We start from the raw sequence: 23,646 nt of genomic DNA on the forward strand, positions 1-23,646 counted from the left end.
CACGAATATATATATATATATATATATATATGTATATATATATATATATATACTATGTTGATAGTGGTTACACCTGAGCCATTTTAGAATTCAGATAGCTGCTAGGCGTGTACATGGAAGCTAGCTTGGATCAGCGGTCAAACTACGTTTTAGCGACGTTCTGACCGAATAATCTAATCCACCCGCGCCACATTCGTTCACGCTTTTCTGGGGTGCGCTTCGCCATAGGCCACCAAATTCTTGTGTCTGTATTGCTTCCTAATACAAAAGTTCTCACCCGCCATCCATTGTAGCGCGTCGTTCCTGCTGTAAAACCGTCTGACTTGTTGATCGACCAGAGTAATGACACAAAATTCGGAATATCTTTGGCAAAATAGCCGCACACCCACCATAAGCCGGGATTAATTTGACAAGTGCTGGGACATTTGACAACGGAACTTTATGTCTACCACCTATGGGTGAATTCAGCTTGTTAATACTCCAACGTCTCCCGTTAATCTGCATGGAATTCCACTTTCATCCTGAGTGACTAACCTTTGAAATTCTTGTTTTCAGCGTGACCGAAATTCGCCTCAGTTACTCCGGCTTATCCATGATGGTTCATAGTTTCAGGAGACTAGGTGATTTTAATGCAGATTTCTTTCTGCAATTGAAGCTGGTCTATGTTGAAAAGCTGAGGAACACTACAGCTGCTTCATCCTTATGTGGGATCATCAGCAGTGCGTAGAATGGCACCATATTCTGCGAGTTATTCCCACGATTGATCAACCGAGAGTTTGCAAGTCTGAAACCCCCAGAAGTTTCATGAAATGTGTACTACTAGTAATTTCCATTAGGGGTGAAACAGCTGTACGGTGTTCTTTGGCTTTTCAGCAGAGATTGGCCTACATTACATGATGAGATTTGACTTGTTTCACTATCTGGGTGGGGCTTCTCGGGATAGAGATCCCATCGGGAATTACAAAAATTATGCAAACAAGTATGAATTTCTGGGTAATAATAAGGTGCAGTCGGCCATCTCTTCTTTTGTCCCAACTAATGTTTTAGTAGGACAACTTTCATGAGATCCCACAATTTCTTTCCACCCTGTCAGTCAATTTTTGGCATAAAAGTGTACCTATGAGTAGAACCAGTCTTTGAAAGGACCAGTTTGATCTTTTTTTGACCGCTTTGTCCTAAGGTAAAGGACTTTTGTACGTGTTCTGTTTCATCTCAGTTGGAGTTGAGGCTTTTCTAGATGGAGTTCTGGTACAGATTGAGAAGCTTACGTACACATGCCTGAGATGCACAGAGTGGATGCTGTTTACTTGAGTTTGGGATAGAAAGCACGGGGACAATGTCCCGATATCTCTAAGGACATGTCCTCCAGAAATGAAACCTTTCTGAAGGGTGGCCTCTGTTTGGTGAGATTACTGTGGTACAGCCTTATTGAGTTGGTGAGTTGGTCCAGTTTAGCCGAATATTGAATAAATGCAGGTTTGTACAGTGAGTCCAACTTTTTTGGTGCTTAATTTTACTGAATTCTTTAGTATACCAATCAAATATTATCTTTAAGTCTGCCTGTCTGATCATCTCATAACGCGTCACCACACCCCATCAGCCAAAACCGGCTGATCTGGTTTTACATGGGCTGAGTCTTACCTCTGGTTTGCATTATGGATAGGTATTATTTTCTTCCACACGTCCCATTGCCCTACCTAATTTACATCCACGAGCTGGGACCACGTTTTATCCCAACTAGGTTAAACACCCTACTTTTCATACCGGTATGCATCTCTGCAGTTCCCCGTATAATACACCGAATCCGATTGCGATTGGGATAGGTTTTGTCCAACAGTTTACCTCAATCACAACATTCAGACATATAAAAACGGTTATCTTTTCTCATTTTCTGTCACCATTTTAGCCAACATCAGGATCTTCAGAATGACAATCGCTCCGTGCTTCATTCGAAACTGTCTGCGGAACATTCACCCAAAGATAATCAGGTAAGGGGTTCAATCGTGAACGCCCTATTTATTTAGGGGCGTGTCAATGAATTGTGGATCTGAACTCACTAGAAACACTTAATGTGGCGCCCCAATTAATGGGTGACAGTATTTCACCCATCATATTGTTTATTGAAAGACTGACTTGGGTGGGGGTGGACGTTCCGCATTTCCGATCGACTCAACGGAACAGCAGCTCATCCATCTAGTTAAATTCAGTCCATGAATCGAGACACATCCGCGCCTTAATTCATCTGGCACCGGGTTTCTTCCCTTACTCTTGTGTACTTAACTTTATTCTATGATGATCCTTTGCTACGTTTGTCTCAACCTTACGCTATCATTCTCCGTTTTGTAGCTGACTGCTGACAAGTCAGTTTCCTCTCAAGATCACCCCTCTCTCGACTCCGAGCCGGTTGGCTTAATCATACAAGAAAGTCAATGTCATTCAGAATCTCAGGTGGTGGAACTGACACAACCGATGATAGGTGCCTCATTACTGGTTGTCAGTGAACACTCTCCGGCACCTTCTTTTCAAGATAATCTGTCCGGGGTTCAGCTGATAGGAAACCGACCATCTATCCTTTCGACAACGCCGGTAAGACCGCCCACACAACGCACGAGCGTAAAAGCTTACATGCCCTGCTACTTGTTGTACCTTTAGACAAGTCGTCGGTATGACTGCTACTGTCTTGTAGAGACACATGTCTGCGTTTCGCAAGATACAAGGCACAGTCAGTTTTTCTTCCGATACTTACATATGTGGTGAGAACTGTGTCGCAGGCAATTTAAGCACTAAATGGTTTTTGGCAGTTGATCTTTGAGTTGACAGAATCCTGATGAATATCTCGCGTGCGTCGTCTTATTTTCCAGGTGAAGGTTTAGACAATGGAAAGCGTGATACAAGCAGAATATGACATTGCGATGAAAGGTCAATGGTCTACCTAACTAATCTACTTATGTAGACTGAGGACTCGCAGATATAGAAACCAATAGCCCTCATCGACATAAAGGAATCACTGCATTGTTGTATTCGTATTTTATAGGTCGTGAGGGTTGGGACTTCTCTCGAAAGCGAAATCAGTCCATACCGAAGAGGCATCATGCATCGTACAGCTGTTTTGTACATTTTGATACTAGTAGTGCGGATCTCATGAACCTCTCAGGAGATTTGAACCAATCATATCCCTGTGTTTGTCTTGTTCCGTACGATCTAAGGCTAGCTATTGGGTTGCGGTCACCTATCTCATGTAGCTCATGCACGTCGCACAAATCCTGAACATCTCTCGACTTACAGAAGAGAGATGACCACCTTTTGGCCTAACAAAGGGTGTAATAGAAAAATCTTCCAGCTGTAGCACCCTTTCGGTGTCTAGCTGCAATGCCACACGAAGAAGGCACAAGGACTGGGATACTGCCAGGTCACCCAAGCCTAGACAGCGGAAGTCGAGTAGCAGAGGTCGGGTTCGAACCACGGACCTTCCGGTCAGTAAGTTCGCGCTCTAAGGTTAAAGTCTGAGTAAAACTCGTTAGTGGCAGTTTTAGGCCTATGGTCGGTGTTTCAGTTCCCCACTCCATTTTAATACGACTATTTCCTTTTAGGGAAAATTCTCGCATGAGCGAACGATTTCCTCACATCCCAGTCTGTATACTAAATGGTTCTAAGTTCCCGATTGCTCCAGGAAGGCTTGAAATTCAACTTTTGCGCTCGATATCATCACCGGTAAACACTCTAGTCTCATAACTCGATCAGTTTTAGGCGGGAATCCTGAAAACTCATAAACCGTTCAGTCGTTTTCATATTCTTAACAGATTTCGACTCGTGTGGATATCTGTTGAAGCTGCTGTCCATCCTTCCAGGACTGGCCGGCTAAAATTTGTATGTCGTGCGCTGACTTGGTGTTGGGTATAATCTACAAGGGATGTTGGGCCAGTCTCTCTGATACCATATTTTTCTTGTCTGGTGAAGAACTGTGTTCATTGTTTTCCCGCCCGTAGATGATCCCTCTCCTTTTGGACATAAGGTTTTAGCATTCACTCTGCCCGTAGATCTCTCCTTTTGGACATAAGGTTTTAGCATTCACTCCTCTTATTTTTCTTCTTTCCACTTTACCAGGTGCTTTTTATCTTTGCTTTTTAAGTTCTTTTGCAGTAAAGTCTGGGTGAACGATTGTGTGTTCTATTTCTGGCCATAGCTTTGGATAACGGGTATTAGATAAGTAACCGAACATCATTGTGTGGGACGAATTTCCAGTGCTAGCTTTTGGTAGATCATCTCATTTAGTCTGTGGTTTGCATTAGTTGACAACCGTGCACTTTTTTTGAAGTCACCTCGTGGCACGCTTCTGGTTTGTCATTCTGTATAACTGTTTTTCTTCCAGAATGCCGATGTACCTGATGATTCTGAGGACCTAACGCAACCAATGATCCAAATGAGTACGGCTAGAAAACGGAGGTTTATGAGGTTGGACACTGTCGTCGATTTGGATGTGTCCGCAGTGGAGGAACCCCAAATGAATGGTTCCAAATCACCAGTGAAGCAAACGTCCATTGTTGGTAGTAGTCCGGTAAGTGAATTTTCAATGCCATTCTGTGGATGTTTTACTTGTAGCTATTCTTACACAAAAATTACACGGTCAAATTTCTTCGGCGAAAATATAGTAAAATTGGCAGTGATCGACATTACGCTCAGAGCTTGGTAACAGCACGGTTATACATCCTCGTGCTAATTGCATATAGTGAACCAATTGACTTTTTTCCATAAATACGTAAGATATATCAAGCGGGTGAACCCACCAGTAAGCTAATAGCAAGTAGATTTCTACTTGGACTAGGCGATGTGGAGGTGAATTGCTAAACAATGGACATTCTCGTCAGCAAGTTGGCTGAAGGAACCATTCGCCAAAACAAGATGTTACCTACTTAGGAAGTACTATTTGCGTGTACACAAGTGAATTAAATTGACTGGACTGTCAGCTGGTCCTGGTGGTTCGAAAGGCCCTCGTTGTGAGGGGATTTGGACTCATCTCCATCCCGTATTCTTCCCCATTGTGTACATGGTTAAAACTCAGGAGTTTTAACGCTACCGACTTGTAATGCACTTTATTCCTTCCCTCAGCATAAATCGGTTGTTCATTATCCCCGGCTTGGAAGTAAACCGACTGATAATGATCCTGGGCCTTCCACGGGCTGCGCACTCATGGCTGAGCATGAAGATGATGGGCTGGATGAACTAACGCAACCGATGCTTCACATTAAACCCGTGGTCCTAGATGAACTGTCGGGAACAAGTCCACCAGAGGGTCGTTGGTCTTCCCAGCTCACTTCTGAGGTTCGCCCCACACCACAAACCACTGGAAAATTGGTAGGATTGTTTATTTAGCGAAATGCACTCATTTGCGTACCAGTTTGGTTTTGACGGGAGACTCACCTGAGACCCAGCTGAATCTCTTTTTCGTGTTTTTGAAGTTTTTTTATTATTTTTTCAGTGTCCAGTTGTCTTTTAAACCCATTTCGAACTTCTTGGAGCCACCTTCATTTTTTAGTATTTTGAGCGCAGGGCAATGAACATTTTCTTTTGCTTACTATTTATACTACGCAATCTTCGCTTATTATAGATTGTTTTTGGATACATAATCATTTTGTATTTGAGGTATATCTGCAAGCGGGCTAAATCGTGCTGCTATGGGCTTAGATAAGTACTACTTAAAAAGGAATAGAAGGGATTCGGTGGAAAAACGTCTGATAAAAAGGGTTACATTGACGACATCTGAAGTCAGACTCTGTTTGACCAGGGTGACTAGATTTTTCGACACATCTGTCATTGGCTGCGGTACGCCGATGTATCGGAAAGCATCTCCATCTTTCAAAGGGGTCCATCACCCCTAGAAAGGCAGACTGTGGTAATAAAAATAAAGTAAGCGAAGTATGACTCTCTAAGAAGCTGGCACTCAAACGTTTGGAGCGCTTTGCGAAGAATTTTGCTTGGATATTCTCTTGGTATCGTAAAAAAATTCAGAATAGCGTACAGTGATGTTTTCAGAACTTCGTCATCAACTCAGTTCGTAGCTCGCAGCTAAAACAGTAGCAACTAATAACGTTGAATGCGTGAATGAATTAAAAACGGAGACGAGTGCGAACAATTGGGTGGTAAGTGGAATTAAGCTCCTATGTATGGTGAATAGATGACGGGATCTTTCCAAAGTGAGTCAACGTCTGAGTCGATCGAAACATGTTACATGAACAACCCATACTTGGATCATGTGAACCGTTTCTGGCAGCATAGTAACGCGGCTCGCAACCATAATTCAACTACTTTGACTGTGTCCAAGCTCTATGAGGCAAAACAAATGAGGCGAAACAAATCGGCTGAACTGATGAATGTCATCAGCGTGTGAACTGATTGGACTGCTGAGTCTGTGGTCACAATATATTTAAGGTAGTTTTTGCTAAGTTCCGAAATGTCTTAGGACTCAGTTAACTGCAGTCGTATTTCGCGAACTTTCCAGACGAGTCTATAAAGAATTTCGTGCTTTTCTTCACAGCTAATAAATACTAACCAGGGAATACAATGTACAATGATATATTTTTTAGAATATCCCTGTCCATCGGTTGAATACGACACCTCCAAATGCTCACGATGCGGTGGCAACTAACAACCGACTGGCTAAGACTACTGTCAAACGAAATCAAGTGCGACAACCACGAAACTCTGTTGCCGGACGAGTATCCTCCTTGTTCCTGACTAAATCGATCGGTGTTGTGCAGTTTCGTTCTCGACGTGGTAACGACTCCAGCATTGACAAAGATTCAGAGGATTCCTTACTGGAAGGCAGGGACATATATGCCCTACCTGGACCCTCTTTTGGCCTTGTGAGGCGTGCTAGTCAAGCTTTCCCTGTCACAGCAGCTGCTGCGGATTCCAGCATCCTCACACACTTGGCTTCTGGAAACAAGCGTTCGGTGAATCGATCTTCGAAATTCAATCACTCGAAAAAGGCACGCGTCCTACAAATCCCGAGTCCTGTGCATCTGCCCGATAGCATTCTTAGCGAAGATCCTTCGCAACCTGAGATTTCTATGGAGGCCTCCCATGAGGTTAACAGGAGTAACGCAAAACTCCCTCTGTCAAGTGCTCCTCTTGTAGGATCAGCCACCACTGTGTCTCCAACCTTGGTTTCGACAGCTGGAAAAAGCACTGAGCGTCCTTTTACACCTATGCAAGCAGCAGTAACATCGGCCGGATTCGATTACTCCCCTCAAGATACGGAGATCAAAATGTCACCCAAAGTATGTTGTCTGATCTAGGTTTGTTTAAGTTCGTTCCCCCGAAGTGCTTTCTAGATCGCACCAACTGCAACTACTACAGTGCCAACACAATGCACATGTCTCCTTATACCGTGTCTATAGCTTTATGCATGATTATTGTTCTTTGGTACTTTCTCCATATGTTTGGTCAAACCGTGCACTGTCTTGTTTGAGATCCAATTTGTGCTAGGAAATCTACCAGATGAGGCAGTATTGCTATCCTACACAGTTTTTTTTAATAAATTTAATGCTTACTATGTCCCCATGGGCTAATTTCACTCCGCTTCTGAATTCAACACGTCTCGATTGGTCTTCAGTTTACTCAATCTAGTCGAGCATACATCGACCAGATGTGATATTTTGCATGGTTGTCCATGACCTCAATATGTTCAACCTGTCCTTCAGGGTGAGACCACAAAATACAACAACTGCTTTACGTATGAGCGTTGGAAAAGGAACTTGACTAACCACAGCCATAGTCATTGAGACCTTCAAATGAGCTTCGTATTTGTCGAATCAGATTATTAAGTAAGCTGAATTTCCAGTGCATCATCGCCATTCAGTTTACCGAATTATCTTTCCCCTGGATGGTTATACCAAGGTGCTGGCTATATGCTTTTATGAACCCAGGATGCACATTCAAACTTGGGCTGCAGCGAAATATCCCTTTTGCTATCCTATCTTAGCATTGTTCCCCCACTAATTTGAACGTTAAACACTCGTTTGAACATCAGTTTTGGGCAAATTCACCTGGGTCAAACACATGCGGGTACAGGTGTCTATGAACTGCTTAGGGTCTATGTATAATAATATGACATTTCCGCACAAGTTGTCGGGCGCCTCAGACTTTTCTGGAGAACAATATTTCCTTTTGCATACAACCTTATACCTGTGCACGTCAATCGCGGGGCTAGGTTGGTCGTCTTCCCCGGAGTACGATCAAACCCTTACTATAGTGTACAGTGGGTAAGAATCCGGTATGTTTTTGACTAGCGTTTATTCAGTGAAATGAGTTTTAAATACCGACGTAGTCTGTTGGCTAATATACTGTCCGCCAAAAATAAAATTCACGTCTGAGCATGTTTTTGCCTCTGTTGGTTTTTCTTTTTGAGGCCTTTCCGAGCCCTCATAGCCATTACAGTGAACCTCATTACGACAACTGGTTAAGACGGTAATGGCCTACTTTCACGGGAACTTTATCCCAGAAGGAATACACTTAAATCTTGCTACTCGCCTTCCCTCACACCATAGTCGGAAGATTGGATGCTGAAAATGTCATTTATTAAGAGTGATGTCCCTTACCCTTATGAGGTATCAAAGATAGGTTGACGTACGATCCGATCTAGCCACAACGTCCTCTGCACCACCGGCGGTGCGCTTCCGAAGGTGGGAAGTGGGGGATGGAGCAGTCAGTTTAATTACAGCATTTGCGTCCTGTTCTAACATTTATCTAGCATTTATCAGCTCAAACAGGATCCCATGTATGAAAAAACGCATTTTTTGTTTTGCCCATAACTCACTGGGAATCGGAGGAATTCAAGCGGGCCTGGTTTCGGCATTTGTGAATTGATTTCGAAGTTGCTGAGGTCGCTACTACAAACGGGCCCACAGATGGTATTATACACATCGTATAAAATTGTCAGTCCTGATACTGGCATCTCCAGAGAGAAGTGACAGTGGAGTGGGTACGGCAAATGGAAAGGAGTAAGCCTTGTGAGAAAAAAGATGTCAGCAGTTCCCTGTCCTCACTTGCCTGGTGTATGCAGCGAGTATAACCACTCGTGTATGGAAGTGCGCGACACCCGGTGGGGTTGAGATACTGTTAGGGCACTCAAGTCTACGTACAAAGACGATTTGGGTCTTAACCTAAGTGCCTTGGGTCGACAAACTGACCACAACACAGCATGTGGGTGACGTCATACTACCTAGACGGTACAAATACATGCCCCAACATCCAAATTGCGGTACCAAAACCGTATTCGTACAGCCTGTATCCATTGATCAGCCTTGTACAGAAGTCTGTGAGTGTCAGCGTGAAAACTGTCAGGACCACAGTACTGCACAATCCGTCGGACCCTCATCAAATCCAAGTTCATTTGTAGAAGAATGAAAAGTGTAGGCGGAAAATAGTTCAGAGGAAGTTTTCTGCACCCTTGAACAACAGTTAGGCTCATGAAAACGTCCCCATAAGGAACACTTCTAAGACACTCTGTGAACTTGTTATTTCAAGAACCTTAATGGATCTCAGACCAGTAAATGACACCTGTGGCTCGTCGGATTCATTCACTCAATTAAATATGTATATTCAGTTACGTGATCATGATTTGCAACCACTTTTACCGCCTTTAGGAACGAGGTAGGTTATCGGGTTCCAATTTTAATTATAACAGTGCAGCTGGTGATTTGGAGCAAAGTTGATTTAGTTGTTCTTGGCGTAAAAGTCGGGAGTCACCTTGAAAGGGTCGCAGTAAATATTTGTCACTAGCGTCCTAAAATGGCTACCATGACGAACTGCTAAACTTCAGCAACAGCCACGGACCCTCTGAATTTTGAACCATAACGTTTGCTTTACTTATCAGACCACTAAGTAACTAAATCAATATGCTGCAAAAGATTTGCTAAAGGGCTATTTCCAACCCCAAAATTGCCCTACAAACTTTGTGAACTTTGATTAGGATTCTTGTACCCAGTGAATTACATTGTCCAATAGTTTTGCAAAACACTGACCTTATCCATCAATGGGGTTATTGAAGCTACGGAAGATCAAATGAGGAGTTGTGATAAACACTTTTTTTGCAACTTAATTCCTTAATTCAATTGAATCTACTGTTTATGGTGGTCTTCAACTGGATGTGGTTTACAAAGATCATCTTGTATTTCATCTGGAGCGATATTCAATATGTCTAAATGTGTTTACATGCTACTCATAGACCAATAGAATATATTGATAGTTCACTGCCGTTTTCGACCTTGATGGTTCCCAAATCTTCATCAACCTTATTTCCTGATTGATTACCAAATTGTACGAATATTGTCGTTTGCAACTTAGTTGACGAACAGCGTCATAAACCAGAGATTCATTTGAATTTATGCTAAGCCTCCCGCCAACACTAGCCTTTGTAATTGACTGTCGGTCACAGAATATGCGCAATTTGATGTTTACACAAGAATTAGGGGTTGTGAAGGCTTAGGAATCAGGCGTACCTGATGATTACATAGAATGGTAAAATCACACTGTTTTATGTAGCACTCAGTAGTCTTGTTGATTTCTTTGTAGAGAATTGTACTGAAAAATGCGGCTGTTTTCATTGTCACCGTTTTTGTTCTTCGTTCCTCATTTCCAGCTGTTGGACATTTCGAATCACTGCTTTAAAATTAACTCCACTCCGGTACCGGTTGTGGACCTGTCGTCATTTTCGGATCTCTTGGATTCCCATCTGGGTAGGCAGAAAGGCAGGAGCTCCGCTACATTCAAAAGCAGCATACCCGTATCACCCTCTCCAGTGTGCAAGCGTCGCGGTACGCGTTCTCGTAAAAGAATTGATTCCTCACCGGTCACTACCATGACACCCGAACATTCTGGAGGGGGTGGTCCAGATCGGAAGAAACGTAAAAGGCGTTCACCACCCGTTTCACCTGTTCACCGTTCTCGCCGAATAACCATGGATATTAAGCCTCCGGTTGAGAGGACTGATGCATCATCAAAGTCGCCCGCTTCCAAGCCAATTCGTCGCACAGCCCGACTAAGCTCCATTGTCAAAACAGTTCAACCCACCGTGAGCACACAAACAAGACGACTCACCTCACTAGGGCAGAAGGTTGACACTGGGAGCAAACTGGACGATGCCAGCTTTGTATTGCTCGAACGCTGTACCCCAAAGGCTGAGTTACAGGTTCATTACTTTATGTTGAACTTAAATTACCCGTTCAGTATACAGCCTAACCTCTAGATAAGGGATGTTTCGCAATTAAAACCATTTCTGACTTTCCATGAACTTATTGCCTAAACCTTCCTAGTTTACGGACAGGCGACACTAGACACTGTCCCATAGTCCGGATATCTTCTTTCAACGGGAAAGTGTGCTATCTGGTAGCAAGGATCCGTTATTCCATCTGTTTCTTGAGCCTACTTGTGAATGAATTCGCGTTATGAATGCGCTGATATACCTTAATATTTCGACAACCTGTTGGGATGGTCCGTCAGGTGAACATCAGTCACACCACTTTCTCACAGTTCGATCACGGAAGACAGGCTTTACCTGCAGACCATCTTCCAAGACGGTCGTTCGCGCCTTTCCTAAGGTTGAACCCTGAACTATTGACCCCTCAATATAATTACAATGCCTGGCCTCGGATGCCAGCTCTGGATGGCAGCTGTAGTCGAAGTCAGCCGATATGTTGTCCACACCGGGTAGGTTTCCGGCCAACAAAATGCTGCGGTAAATTGATGTGATTAACAGTTATGCTTTCCAGCTGTGACTCAAAAATAGATGTGCAGTTGTTTTCTGCTTTGCACGTGCCTTTGCGACCAAAAAGTGGTACCCATTTAGGTAGTTCAGTCACCAGGATTCACTAATGGCATTTTCCTGTTAGCCACCAGATTAGAAGTTGATATCACGGGCACGATGTATCTCCTACATGGGTTGTTCCTATTTTTTACGCTGAACCTCTTTATCCGTGTACATATACCCAACTTCAGTTACTTAAAGGCAGTGGGCTTCAGTACTTCCATCAGTCGTAACACAAGGTGGTTCGGTAAACTCCTACTTTGCTCGGCAGTAAGAATGTGAAGGAAATGTTTCCTTCAGGCAATCAGCTCTCTGTGTTTATACAAGCAGTGTTACTGCCTTTCCTCGAGTTAGGAAAGGTCGGACTTAATTCCGCACAGTGTGGTATCCCAACAGTCGAAATACGACCAAAATTTACCGAGGTCCCGGACACATCTTCTGCGTGCAGTACTGCAATGATAGGAACCTCTGCCTTTCTGATTTCTTGGGTTCGACCAGTCTTCTGTAGCCAAGCCTGTAGCTGGTATCTACGAAGTGAGAGCTGCAGTTAGCCCTGGGGCTGAAAATCATGTTAGATCGTGTTGCAGTAAGCTGTCGTTTCTGGGCTGTGTGGCTATCTAGTTCAGTTTAAGTCACTACGCTGTTATGCATAATGTCTCTTCGCCATGTCAATGTAGCCTTCATCAGACTGTGATTCTGAAGCCAAGAGAGATCGTTTTTATCGAGATATGTCGCGACTGCTTTGGTGAGCAAAAAAGACGGATATTTTCGTCCTGCTGGGTGATATGAACGCCCAAGTTGGATCTCTAAACCTGAAAAAAGCACAGTTGTGTTGACGAGTTCGAGTCGATTATCACCGTAGTTATAATGACAGGCGACATCTTCACAACTTCCGTTCTTGATCGATGAGGACTTTCAGCAAAAACACTCAATCTTACTGGAAAGCCACGAACCACAAAACGGTCATGAACCCCACTGTATTGTGCAATTATTGGAAACCTGCTGAGGGCATCACGTAATGATCAACGTTCCTTATGGAATTCGTAGCCTGATTCCGATCATACCATAGTGCTGGCTTCCCGTCAGGGCCACGCATACTGTCGTTCAGTTCAGCAACCTCATTCGGTTTCTGTAGCGCAACAACATCGCGTTAATCTGACCCGATGGCTACTAGAAGTGCAGAAAAGGAATGAAATAAAATGAAACTATGTGAGCAGCCTTCAGGACTGTCTACCCAGATCACCTTACTTGACCAACTGAACACTGGATGTCGTCGAAGTCAACAGATCTCATCGGTGTCACACTAGTCACTGGAGAGCATGGTAGCACACAGGTCCCTCAAACACCGAATAATCAAGAACTCAAAGAATTCCAGAGGACGTTGGTGGATCGAAAAACCCTGGCTTCTGCTCCAGAAAATAACCACGTCTTATCCAGCCTAAGATATCGCCACTAACCTTGTACCCTAGATTTTCCAAAGGGAGTGATGCAGTCTGACAACCGTACTAGAAAATTCTTGCATCCAAAACCGAATGTTGGCGAAATGGAGTGCCTGTTCAAAATGGGGCATAAGAACATCGTACGGAAACTTTTGTGGTATCCTAGATGCTCTCTGGCATTATCATTTACCGATTGATCGACTACCAGGATTGACAGTTTCATGAGAATCAACCTACATTTCGCCCTGTCCGCGTATTCGTGGACAGCCAAACTTTCAAACGCCCGACGGCTGTCGTTTTTATTGATCTGAAGTTTATCTTTGTTTTGATCATCAATCTGGCGACCAAAGATGTCTGTTGCCTCATGGGAGTGTACGGTGAGCGTGCGTCTGATTTCACCATACCCAGTGGTTTGAAACAAGACTGCCCTCTCCACTAATTCCCTTTCAACTCTTTTTAGTATGATGCTCAAAACTCATCTGGGTCACGTGAATTCACGTTAACAAATATGCCACATCTAATGAAGATATTTCAGCGTGATCAAGAACTCTGGGATCAACTCTTTTTAATACAGCTTTTACACACATCAGTAATATCGCTCTGTGTCGGTTTAGTGGTACGGAGTTCCGCGTCTCGGCCCTGACGTATTCCAATCGTATTTTTTTAGTTACTGTTTTCAGGTGTGGACTCGTCCCGCTTCAACCATATCTTTCCCGCTCTTGGCGCTTGTGAAACCGAAGACGTCATGTTGGCCACCCATTTGATCACGGACCGTTGGAAACGAACCATAAAAATGTTGTATGCTAGAGCCAGAGGTATTCCCATCATTTCTCAAGACTGGCTAACCACGTGTGTCCGAACTCGGAAGAAATCGTATCCAGGTATTATACCGTTGTTAATGCACAAGTTTTAGAGTAGTAGTACAATTTGCTCATTCTTTGTCCATGGTGCTAGGATAGACTCAGATACTTCTTGTTTATTTCTGTTTTTCGCTAGGTGATGTATTGTACACTACGGCTATCTCCTTTGAGAGCTATCACAGGATGAAACCTTTTACTAAAGCATGTCTCAGAGGACAGACCAACAGTGGCCTTTCTTGAGATCATTCGTAACTTATGGTGCTTTTCAGGACGTCTTCGTTCATTAGAACCCAGCTGTCGTGGTAATTAAATAAACCGTGATGACGTAATGTAATAAAGGAAGCCCAATGGGAGGGTTATTGCACCGGTGCACCTGGCAGTCAGAAAGCCAGGGTTGGTTTCGAACCACCAATCTATCTATCCATAATCACTGAATAGTCTCCCGCCCGCTGTTGTAGCTAGTACGAGCCGGTCAGCTTGTTGACGCGAAGACAAAAGATGAACTCTTTTAGTACTTTGGCTTTTAACGAGCTATTGGTGACTACTTTACAAATAATAAAAAACCTGACAAACGTAGAGATTCGCTGACTGGGATACATCTGTGTGACCATAGACCGGTTTCGTAGCCTCTACTATTCCCGCATCGCAGCTTTGTTCTTAGATCCTCGCCGCTCCATGCCGTGTATAGCAAAAACCGGAGTATATAGTGGCCTGACCAACTGCCTAATACTAGACTGGATCGGGGTCGCACTGGAAAATACCGGATGCAAAGTCAGCGGAAGACAATTGACCGATGAAACTGGAGGATTTCTCAGCGCGAAACTGCCAATTATATACGATAAGGTAATATTTAAAATATAGCTACTTACGTTAATTGAATATAACAAGAATGGGATGTAGCACTTGTTTGGCCACAATCGGACATGTCATTCAGTAGAATCAAGATTACGACATATTTACGGCTCTCACAGAACCATGCTTCGTTTGGTGTCTGTTTTATCGTGGTTGGATCGCATCGGTGGGCTGAGAACGACTTTAGTTGGCTGTACATTTGGTAACGTGTGCCAACCTGATGGCACTCTGACTAGGTGCGTTGCATTAACTAAACTGCCTAAAACCCATCTAGTTAATGTTGAACTGTCGCCCGGTCGATTTATTAACACAGTTTCGCTTGAGCGATTGCTGGTTAAATAACAGAACAATGCTAATTCTTATTTGATTTCCACCTTAGGTCCATATGATCACATTTTCTCTTACACTTATGTTCACTTTCACAGACCCAATGGAATTTCGCCTTTGTGAGCCTTTACCACCAAGCCCACCATGTCGCCGCGCAGGTCGGCCGAGTCAACCCTTGAAGGCACCCGAAAAAGTGGAGCAGACAAACTTTTTGCGTGGCTGGTCGATCAGCAGCACTCTTGGGGTTTCTCCTACGCCTGACGACTTGGCACGTCTAACTGAACTTGCTGGCGGACGTTGGAAGCCGTATTCTGAACTGTTGCAGTTTTCTAGTCACGAAAAGGTCAGTAAGTTTTAATTTGGTGCACCTTTACTGTTGTTTCCTCTTTAGGTTCTTAGATTGGGTAATCATGATTTCTAGCTCGAATAGACTTTTTGTTCATGTTCCTCTTTTGCCTTGTAATGCATTCAACGTCAGCATCACAAAGCCGTCGTCGTTACAACAGAGAAGGATTTACTTGAAGTACAATCCGGTAGAAGAAAGCGTGGATCAAAACTGCCACCATCCCTCAACATGCCGTCCGTTTCGATGGAGTGGTTCTTACAAACATTAATGCGGCGTGTTCCACCCAGGTGGCCTGTGGACGACTTGTTCCTGTAAGTGTTCCGCACCGCTGTTTTTTTTCGACGAATGTCAATTGTGTAATGTGCTTTTGGGGGAGGGCAGTCGAGACATCGATTGGAATGGTTCATCACGCTTTATCCATATGTTTGAACACAACAGCCTCGTGGTCACATTCATCACTGCCCTGATCAGCACTAGCTTTAATGCTTCCACTTAAAAGCTGCGCGGGGGGGGGAATTCCCCATCCAGCATCAGTTGACTGTCCTTCAACGTTAGTTCAGATGAAAATATATGAAAGGGGAAGTAGGAAGTACGCATTATAACTGAGTCGCTCTGACTATCTGTTTCGGTGATAGCTTGTCGTGTGAGTTACTTTAAGATAACCTGTGACGTCGGGCATAAACATCCGGCCTTCTTACGGTATATTTTCTTTTTTCCGTTTGTGTAGTTATCATAGTCAACCTCTCACTGTGGTGGAGGGAGCGCTTGTGTTGAGCCTGTTTGCTGCCTCTCCGGCTGGAAGCTTTGAAACTTGACTCCAACTACGAGTAAGGGGATGTGTAATACACTCACTTAAAACCGCCACTGCGCATGTATTTGCAACCCAGTTTCGACTAAACTGTCGTGCTGGACTACCGAAACTTCTCCTCAAAACAACTCTGCCTTCTTCTTGTCAGTCACTGACGCACTTGCTGTTTTTCTTTTGTTTCACAGAGTTCGATAACTCGAAGTCCGCTGGAAGGAGGTATCGTTACAGATTATCGACCCTCTTTTTGAACCCATTGTACAATTGTCCCGTTTCTCTGCTAGTTCCGTCGCTTGTCCTTCCTGCTCGCTATAATTATGAATAAAATAGACGGCTATCTGTATTGTCTACAACTGTTCTCCTGACCGTAGTGCATACCCACGTGACCTACCTTGCCTCGGTGGTTCCCAACCGATTGGGAAAAATTGAAGGGCCAATCAATGACAGTTCATCTATAGATGTTTAGCATTCCAAAATGGAATCTGTGCTTACTGAGACTTCCAGAGGAACGAAGTGAGCAACTTTTGGCATTCTTCAGATATCCGCATAGCGATCGGATGCTGGTGCAATCTTAGCTGGTTGTTTATGACCAGCCTAATAACCTGAATCTCTTGGTACCGGTAAACAACGTCGATTTCTTGATCAGCTGAACGGCTTTCCAAGGTGTGAAATTGATAGGAGGGTCAACGTTTCTAGATAGCGCCGAGCGACTGGTTACCTGGGGGAGAGATCGAAAAATCCTATTTATTTTACCCAGTGTAACTTAAGTTTTGGAATCCTGTCTGTGCGCCTTGCAAGCAGTACGCCTGAAAGTGCCTAGCCATTTCATAGTCTCTTATGAGACACAGAAAGCCAGGTGTATGTAATTGAAGAGAGTATTTGTAGTGCAAGTTGTAATGAGAGTGCGTTGAGCTTGGAAGTACACTTCCAACCACAATGAACTGCTGATGTTACCTCGACTGGTGATGAAACATTTGGAACCAAATTGCCCAGCTCAGTCAACAAACCAACGACCAGTCAGCTGTATGTGGTTAAACTGGCCATTAGAAGTAAAGACCTCAATATCGTCAACCTAGTTTCTGAACTTGAGGGGGTGTCGCGCAACGTCATCGACCGCTTTAAAAAACAGCCGTGAAGGTTGCCCAAAGTAATAGCATCAATTTTATATCCATACACTTCAAAGTCAAACCGAATATTTTCGGTACGATAGGGGATGTGTTTCCGTAATGTTGGTCAAGTGTCCACTTCTATAGAGGGGTCATAGACAGCGAGCGCACCAATAAAACAATAAGAGGTTTAGCTGTCCGGAATGAATGTAACGGACAAATCGCGTGACGTGTGGCTTTGTTCCGGACATTTTTTCCTCTTCAGTGATGGTCTTGGTGAAAATTCAGCTTAGTGTATCTGCATTCAGTATTCACATGTTGGATTTATTTACTCCGCTTGTTAGTTACCAGTAGAGCCTGCTTCTGCCGAAGTTTTGTGCGCAGACATTTCGGATTAACAAGATTTGCATTGTTGACTCAGTCTTTTCTAACCTACTTCTAAAACTCTTCATGCCTCTTTTGAACGTTTAGAACCGTAGATATAAGCGTGTACCTCGACATACGGTGCCCAAATTTGTCCTGTATGCCTACTTGCTGAAGTGCATCCAAGTTGGACCATGCTTGTGACCTTGTCAATGTGTGTTTCGTTGCTTGCTCCGCAAATAATTATCCTCACGAACACAGAACTTTACTGCGCGATTCGATAAAAGGGCTAGAGAGAACATCAGAACTGAGGTTTGGTTTATATAGCATGTTGCAGGACTTACAGTAGTCCTTCACTCATCTGGTGATCAGTAGGCACTTTTGAGGTTGACCTGTATCATACGGCAGTCTGTCAGCAACCTAAACAATGTACACCAGTGTTGTGATAATCTGTCAATACGAGCTATCCATCAGTCGGGGCTAAAATACTTGAAATTGGAACCTCGTGTATGTACTCACGTAACCGTGGCTGATGTTCTACCACTAAAGACAAATTTCCAGCAGAAATAAAACGCGGCGGGATTTGCTTACAGAACGTCGGTACCAATCTGCTTGTGGTATCACCCACGCAGTCTTCATTTGCCAGTTTGCCACGAAACAAAGGATCATAACACAATAGGGCATCAATTTTTTATTTTTCCGAATGACAACTACATACACTACACTTTCTTTTAGCTTCTGATATATTTGCAGGTCGATCTCCGAAGTTTTCATGACACTTGGTTCTACTAAGCGAGTTCTTATCGCGTATCCTTTGAAAGCTGTAAAAAAAAACGCATCGCTGGGTACATCGGATTGAACACAGTCAGAAAACAATGTTGATTACAGGATTTCTCCAGGCCTCGGCAGTGTCAATGATCGCTCAGCTCTAACACCCTTTGGGTGTCCAGCTGTTATGCCACCCGGACAAATCACGAGGGCTGAGATACTGCCAGGTTCCCAAACCTAGACAGAAGCAACCAGGATGCAGAGGCTTGGTTCGAACCACGAAACTTGCGGTCAGTAAGTTCGTGCTTAAGCCACTGAGCTATCTCCAGCTCTTGCTGCATTGGTGTGGAAAGTCAAACCATCCCGGGGGAAACCTTCAGAACTATGCCCCTCGATTATGGTGTTGGGCCCAAACTCATTACCATAGCGAATGCTCTGGATTTAACTGAGTCTCAGGAATCCAAACGTGGTTTACTTTCATGAATCTGCAACGATGTCTTTAATGTTTAATGTATGCCGGACACGATGTGTGTGTTCGTCACACAAAATGTCTTTTTTAGGGTCGTGTTTGTTTGAATCACCACTGTATAGTTGTATGCCGTGCTCCGCACTAGCCTGAATGTCGAATAAATTAACGTCTTAATTGCAGCATTCCGTTTATTATTCGATGGCATCACCTGCTGAGAACACAGAACTAAGAGGTTCTTATACAAAGAAATATCTCACTGACCAGTGTCTACTCTTCAGTTGCCATACCAATATTCCGCGCTGTCAGCACAGGAGTCTTCCAAAGATCGAATCGGTGATGCCGACTGTAGTGCAACGCCTCGGGAACTCCAAAATAGGACTACGAAATTCACAATGCGCCTTCCTGTATCTATCCGCAAAAAGTAGGGCATCTAAAAATGTGTCTTCAACTCTACTGAGGAGACCCTTTTTTGAACACTGTTTTTCGACTCCATCAGTTTTTTGGATTGGATCTCCGGGGCGTAGCAGTTTGTTCGGTTTCGTCCTAAGGACAACCTCCATATCACACACTTCCTTTTCCACACTGCCTTTTCCCACTACAAACAAAATGACAATTTACACGCTGACGCTACCCACGTGAATTCGATCCTGAACCATCGTATCTCATACTGACGGCCCACTTTACTGTTGACCTGATTATCTCTTCAACGACTCTGTTTTCGATTATTCTATTATCTATGAGCGATTTACGTAGACACTTGTGTCAGTCCAGTACCTCAATGGGAATCTCGTTATCGATAAGGTTCGCCCGAAGTGTGGTTTACGATAAACCTTCTAGCGTACAAACTTCACTACAGTTCCAGAGAAGTTTGAGTAAGCTTCCGGTGTCTGGGAATAAGAGAGTTTCCATGTCATTATTTATAATTCCCAGTAAGAGGTGCACAATAATTGGTTGGATCGTTGTGGCTTACCTTTGTTTACATTATCCTATGTTGAGCTTCAAATTGGTTTTGTTAAAACGAAATCCCTGTTTACCATGCTGGTTCTGTTTTCGCTTCTTTCTATATTCAGCATTGAGCTGAACTCTACTAAGGTTTGTAGAAATGCTAACATAAAGTGCTGCATTCGGATTCGAACTCACGTCCGGAAAATCGCACTTGGTGGCTTTGTACAAAATATCCCTTTTAAATGGAATATGCATGATAGGTCTCGTCATTGCAGTTGTTGAACAGTTCACATCGTTGAGTTGATTGCGCATCAGGGACGGTTGTTTGAATGGAAAACGATCGTGTGCAAACGAGGTACTTGGTGATATGAGTTTCTTTAAACTAACTGTTGAGTAATCCGGTTAGTTGTAGTACTTCGTTTTAGTTGGACATCTAAACACACCAACGGATGATCGGATGTAAACGTAACCCTAACCAGTAGCAGAAGGCAACACAGAGTCCAGGAGTGGTAGACTTGGACAGGACGAGCTCACAACATGTCTGCTCGTTAGTGATTCTACGGTCTTGGACCATTTAGCAAAGCCAGCACAATAAAAGTATTTACTTCTTCTTATGATCCCGTGGTTGATGGAAGTCGCAAATTTCATGTGTCCATTAAAATGACCATAGATATGTAGGTCATATCCGGAGTTTTCCTCATCGAACGCTCGTAATACATAAAAGGACTACTTGCATACCTCAAACTATTATGGTTTTTTTACCTGTTTACGTAGTTGACGAAACAACCCTTTCAGTCACTGCTTTGCGGTTCCAACATTCGCTTGAGATATATCCAAAACAATTGATTGAAACAGGAGTACGAACGCCCGCCTTAATCGTGGTTAACACCATCAATCATGCTTAGTTAAGAAACACCAACCCTATGAGAACGTCTGCGGTGTGTTTTACTTGATACGGTGGTGGGATACATTGACAGTGAAGCACATGTGACTCTCTAAACACAGAGCTTTTTTAGCCTATGATGCAAATTATTTTCACCCCAACCAGGTGCGAATTCCATATTCAGTTTTCTCTCCTTTCTGTGCCTTCAATCCGTGCTCCTCCTCTATCCTGGTGTGTCGGCAATACATGCACGCTGATTGATAACGCCTCTTCATCCGATGATTTGTTGCCGCTCAATTCGTATGTTTATTTTTTTGTCATCACCCTTGCACAAACGTAAAAGCCGATATGTCGCAGACTGTAATTGCTTACAGTGGCAAACACATGTTGGACAGCAATATTGATTGCCAAGCCCTACATAGTTCTCGTACCTACGGTCTCGCCTACACACTAAGCTAGCTTCATTAGCTATTCCCGCAGGTCCAACTACGCACCTGTGCGTGACATGCATAATCTCATCCCTTCGTCCATGCCCAATTGGCTGTATCAAACTGTGACCTTGGAACATACTGCTTTCAGATTGGCTGAAAGAAATCGGGCGGTCATAATGTATTTGCATTTCCGTCGGTTGCATGTTCGTTGGAATTCTCCTGTTGGGATCCTGTCCTTGCCTACTGATCTCCACTGCGTCTGTTCAATTCACTGCCCGATGACTGCGGAATCACCTCCATTGGTGTAGTCTGTGATGAGTAACAAACGAAATCGCCGTAATTTGTTGTGGATAACATGTTTCTGTGCTGAATCACGAGCCGCTGTGCTAGAGGAGGCAGATGAGAAGTTGGTGCGTCTTATCCAGAAAGGCAACCTACCAATTATCGAACGAGCTCTACGCCGACTCCGGCGTCCCTTAAACGAAGTTACATTAGTTGTCAAACGTCGACATCTGAGTACAGCCTACCCATGTCTTGTAGACCATCGAGCAGCTGGCAGCGATCCTTTCATAAACTTTTACCAAGAGTGTTCACCAGTCCTTTGGGCTGTTGACTGTTTGCAATGGCAAGTCCTCCCACTCTTAGGACATCACGGCTATGATATCAACCGTCCGCAAACATGTCGAAGATGGACCCATATTTGTGGCCCGAGTTCACGTCCAAACTCAGCTCCCTATCGCCGATTTTGGACTTGTGGGCGTTACACATATCAATCTGCTTTGGATTATTTCTTTGCTAGCATTTACGAATTTCTAGGGGAACAGCCGTCTACCTATAACGGATTAAGTGGTCCCAGTCCATTGGCTTTCTATTTTTCTCACTTACCTGCGATTTTAACCAAAGGAGTCGATGTCCATCGAATTGATTCTGTGATTATTTTTAACTCCCTTGCTGCTAGTTACGATGAGTTCTTATGTCGATACACCAATGAGTACGCCATTGTACCGGATATACCAGAGAATGATGATGCTTTTGTAGAGATGACAGCAGTCAAACACCTGGTGGAGAATGGATTCTCCCAATTCGAATGCATGGATTATTTGTACCCTTGTTGCAACTGGTTTGGGATTTTGCTGTGCTTGATATGTCACCCGAAAATAGACAGTTATGGAACCAACCTCCTACCTCCCATCATTCGACATGCAGCGTTGTTGCTGACAAACTTGTTGCTACTTAAGTGTACATTCCCCTCAGCAGAGGAGTTCAGTGAAGCTCTAGAGAATCTTCATCTACGAAAGGTCTATTCCAAACGCTACTGCGAACGTCGTGATGAGTTCAATCGACGCCTGTCCAACCTACACCAAGTGTGTCAGTCTATGGTTCTACAACCACTAAGTCTGAAAATTTTAGCTCGGAATGCTGTACGGAAACAGCTGGGTGGAGTCGACTTTTGCCGAAAACTCGCTTCGCTCTGTCTCCCTCCACAACTACACTCATTTGTACAATACATCAATCAAGAACACCTGAAAGCTATTGAAATGCCAAAACAGTTGATTCGGTTGGCACAGGGGGAGTGGGTTGAGTACAGTCTCGATCGTCGTAGGTCCGATCGTGAGGATCAAAGTGACAGCTGCTGGCATCATAGCACTCCATCGACAAACAACCATCAAACCAACAGTTCTGTGGAAGATTTTATTCAAGTTGATGTTGAACGTCCTCATCGAGATTCCTCACGGCACCCTGTCCCTGAGGGCTGTGAATTTGAAAATTCATTCATATCTCCCCCCTGGCCCAGGCTTCTTCGCCGAGGACGCACTTCAGAAAGGCAACATCTCGCAGCAACACGACGTCTCGCGTTGAATCACCAATATTCGGGAAACACGAGAAACATCAGAGTACGTCCATCTTCTGCACCCGTACTAAGTTCCTCCGTGTTTTCGGATTACTATTCGTAAGATTCCCACCTCAGGTTGGTCAGTACCTTTCGAATGCCTTCGAGTTTGTCGAAGCAGTTAGCTGTAATGTACTTCTGTTCTGATAGTTTGCTTACGAAATAGTCATTCACGAGCGCTTGTATTCTCCGTACGGCATGTGAAAAGGTACTATTGGTCATTCATTCTTTCATTCTCAGCTGTCTAAACATTCCGTGTGTAGCTGACACCCTGAACATTATTGGCCAAATAACACCACCTGTATTTGTTTATCCAGTCGTTCTTGTGGTTTCCGAACTGTGATTATTTCCGTCAACA

At 43.8% G+C, this 23,646-nt stretch overlaps 3 protein-coding genes across 3 annotated transcripts in view; 2 read left to right on the top strand and 1 right to left on the bottom strand.

The window, feature by feature from the left end:
- T265_13151 (hypothetical protein) overlaps positions 1-3,490 on the bottom strand; it is a gene marked incomplete at both ends in the record, with an annotated part of 3,834 nt that extends 344 nt beyond the window's left edge. Inside the window, one exon of the mRNA XM_009167458.1 lies at positions 3,284-3,490. Within this exon, the coding sequence (XP_009165722.1) occupies positions 3,284-3,490 (207 nt within the window). The remainder of the gene's footprint in view (positions 1-3,283) is intronic.
- Positions 1-16,731, top strand: part of T265_03025 (hypothetical protein) — a gene marked incomplete at both ends in the record, with an annotated part of 26,738 nt that extends 10,007 nt beyond the window's left edge. Inside the window, 11 exons of the mRNA XM_009167414.1 lie at positions 1,907-1,988; positions 2,347-2,586; positions 3,328-3,447; positions 4,370-4,555; positions 5,107-5,352; positions 6,582-7,277; positions 10,640-11,188; positions 13,910-14,057; positions 15,380-15,624; positions 15,760-15,938; positions 16,621-16,731. Coding sequence (XP_009165678.1) covers positions 1,907-1,988; positions 2,347-2,586; positions 3,328-3,447; positions 4,370-4,555; positions 5,107-5,352; positions 6,582-7,277; positions 10,640-11,188; positions 13,910-14,057; positions 15,380-15,624; positions 15,760-15,938; positions 16,621-16,630 — 2,701 coding nt within the window. The remainder of the gene's footprint in view (positions 1-1,906; positions 1,989-2,346; positions 2,587-3,327; positions 3,448-4,369; positions 4,556-5,106; positions 5,353-6,581; positions 7,278-10,639; positions 11,189-13,909; positions 14,058-15,379; positions 15,625-15,759; positions 15,939-16,620) is intronic.
- A 4,980-nt stretch (positions 16,732-21,711) lies between these two features.
- Positions 21,712-23,352, top strand: T265_03026 (hypothetical protein; the record flags this gene model as incomplete). Its single annotated transcript, XM_009167415.1, has 1 exon — positions 21,712-23,352. The coding sequence occupies one exon, from the start codon at positions 21,712-21,714 to the stop codon at positions 23,350-23,352; it is 1,641 nt and encodes a 546-aa protein (XP_009165679.1).
- Positions 23,353-23,646: the final 294 nt, after the last annotated feature.

The sequence above is a fragment of the Opisthorchis viverrini genome (genome assembly GCF_000715545.1).
Source record: "Opisthorchis viverrini unplaced genomic scaffold opera_v5_41, whole genome shotgun sequence".
NCBI classification, from domain to species: Eukaryota; Metazoa; Platyhelminthes; class Trematoda; order Opisthorchiida; family Opisthorchiidae; genus Opisthorchis; species Opisthorchis viverrini.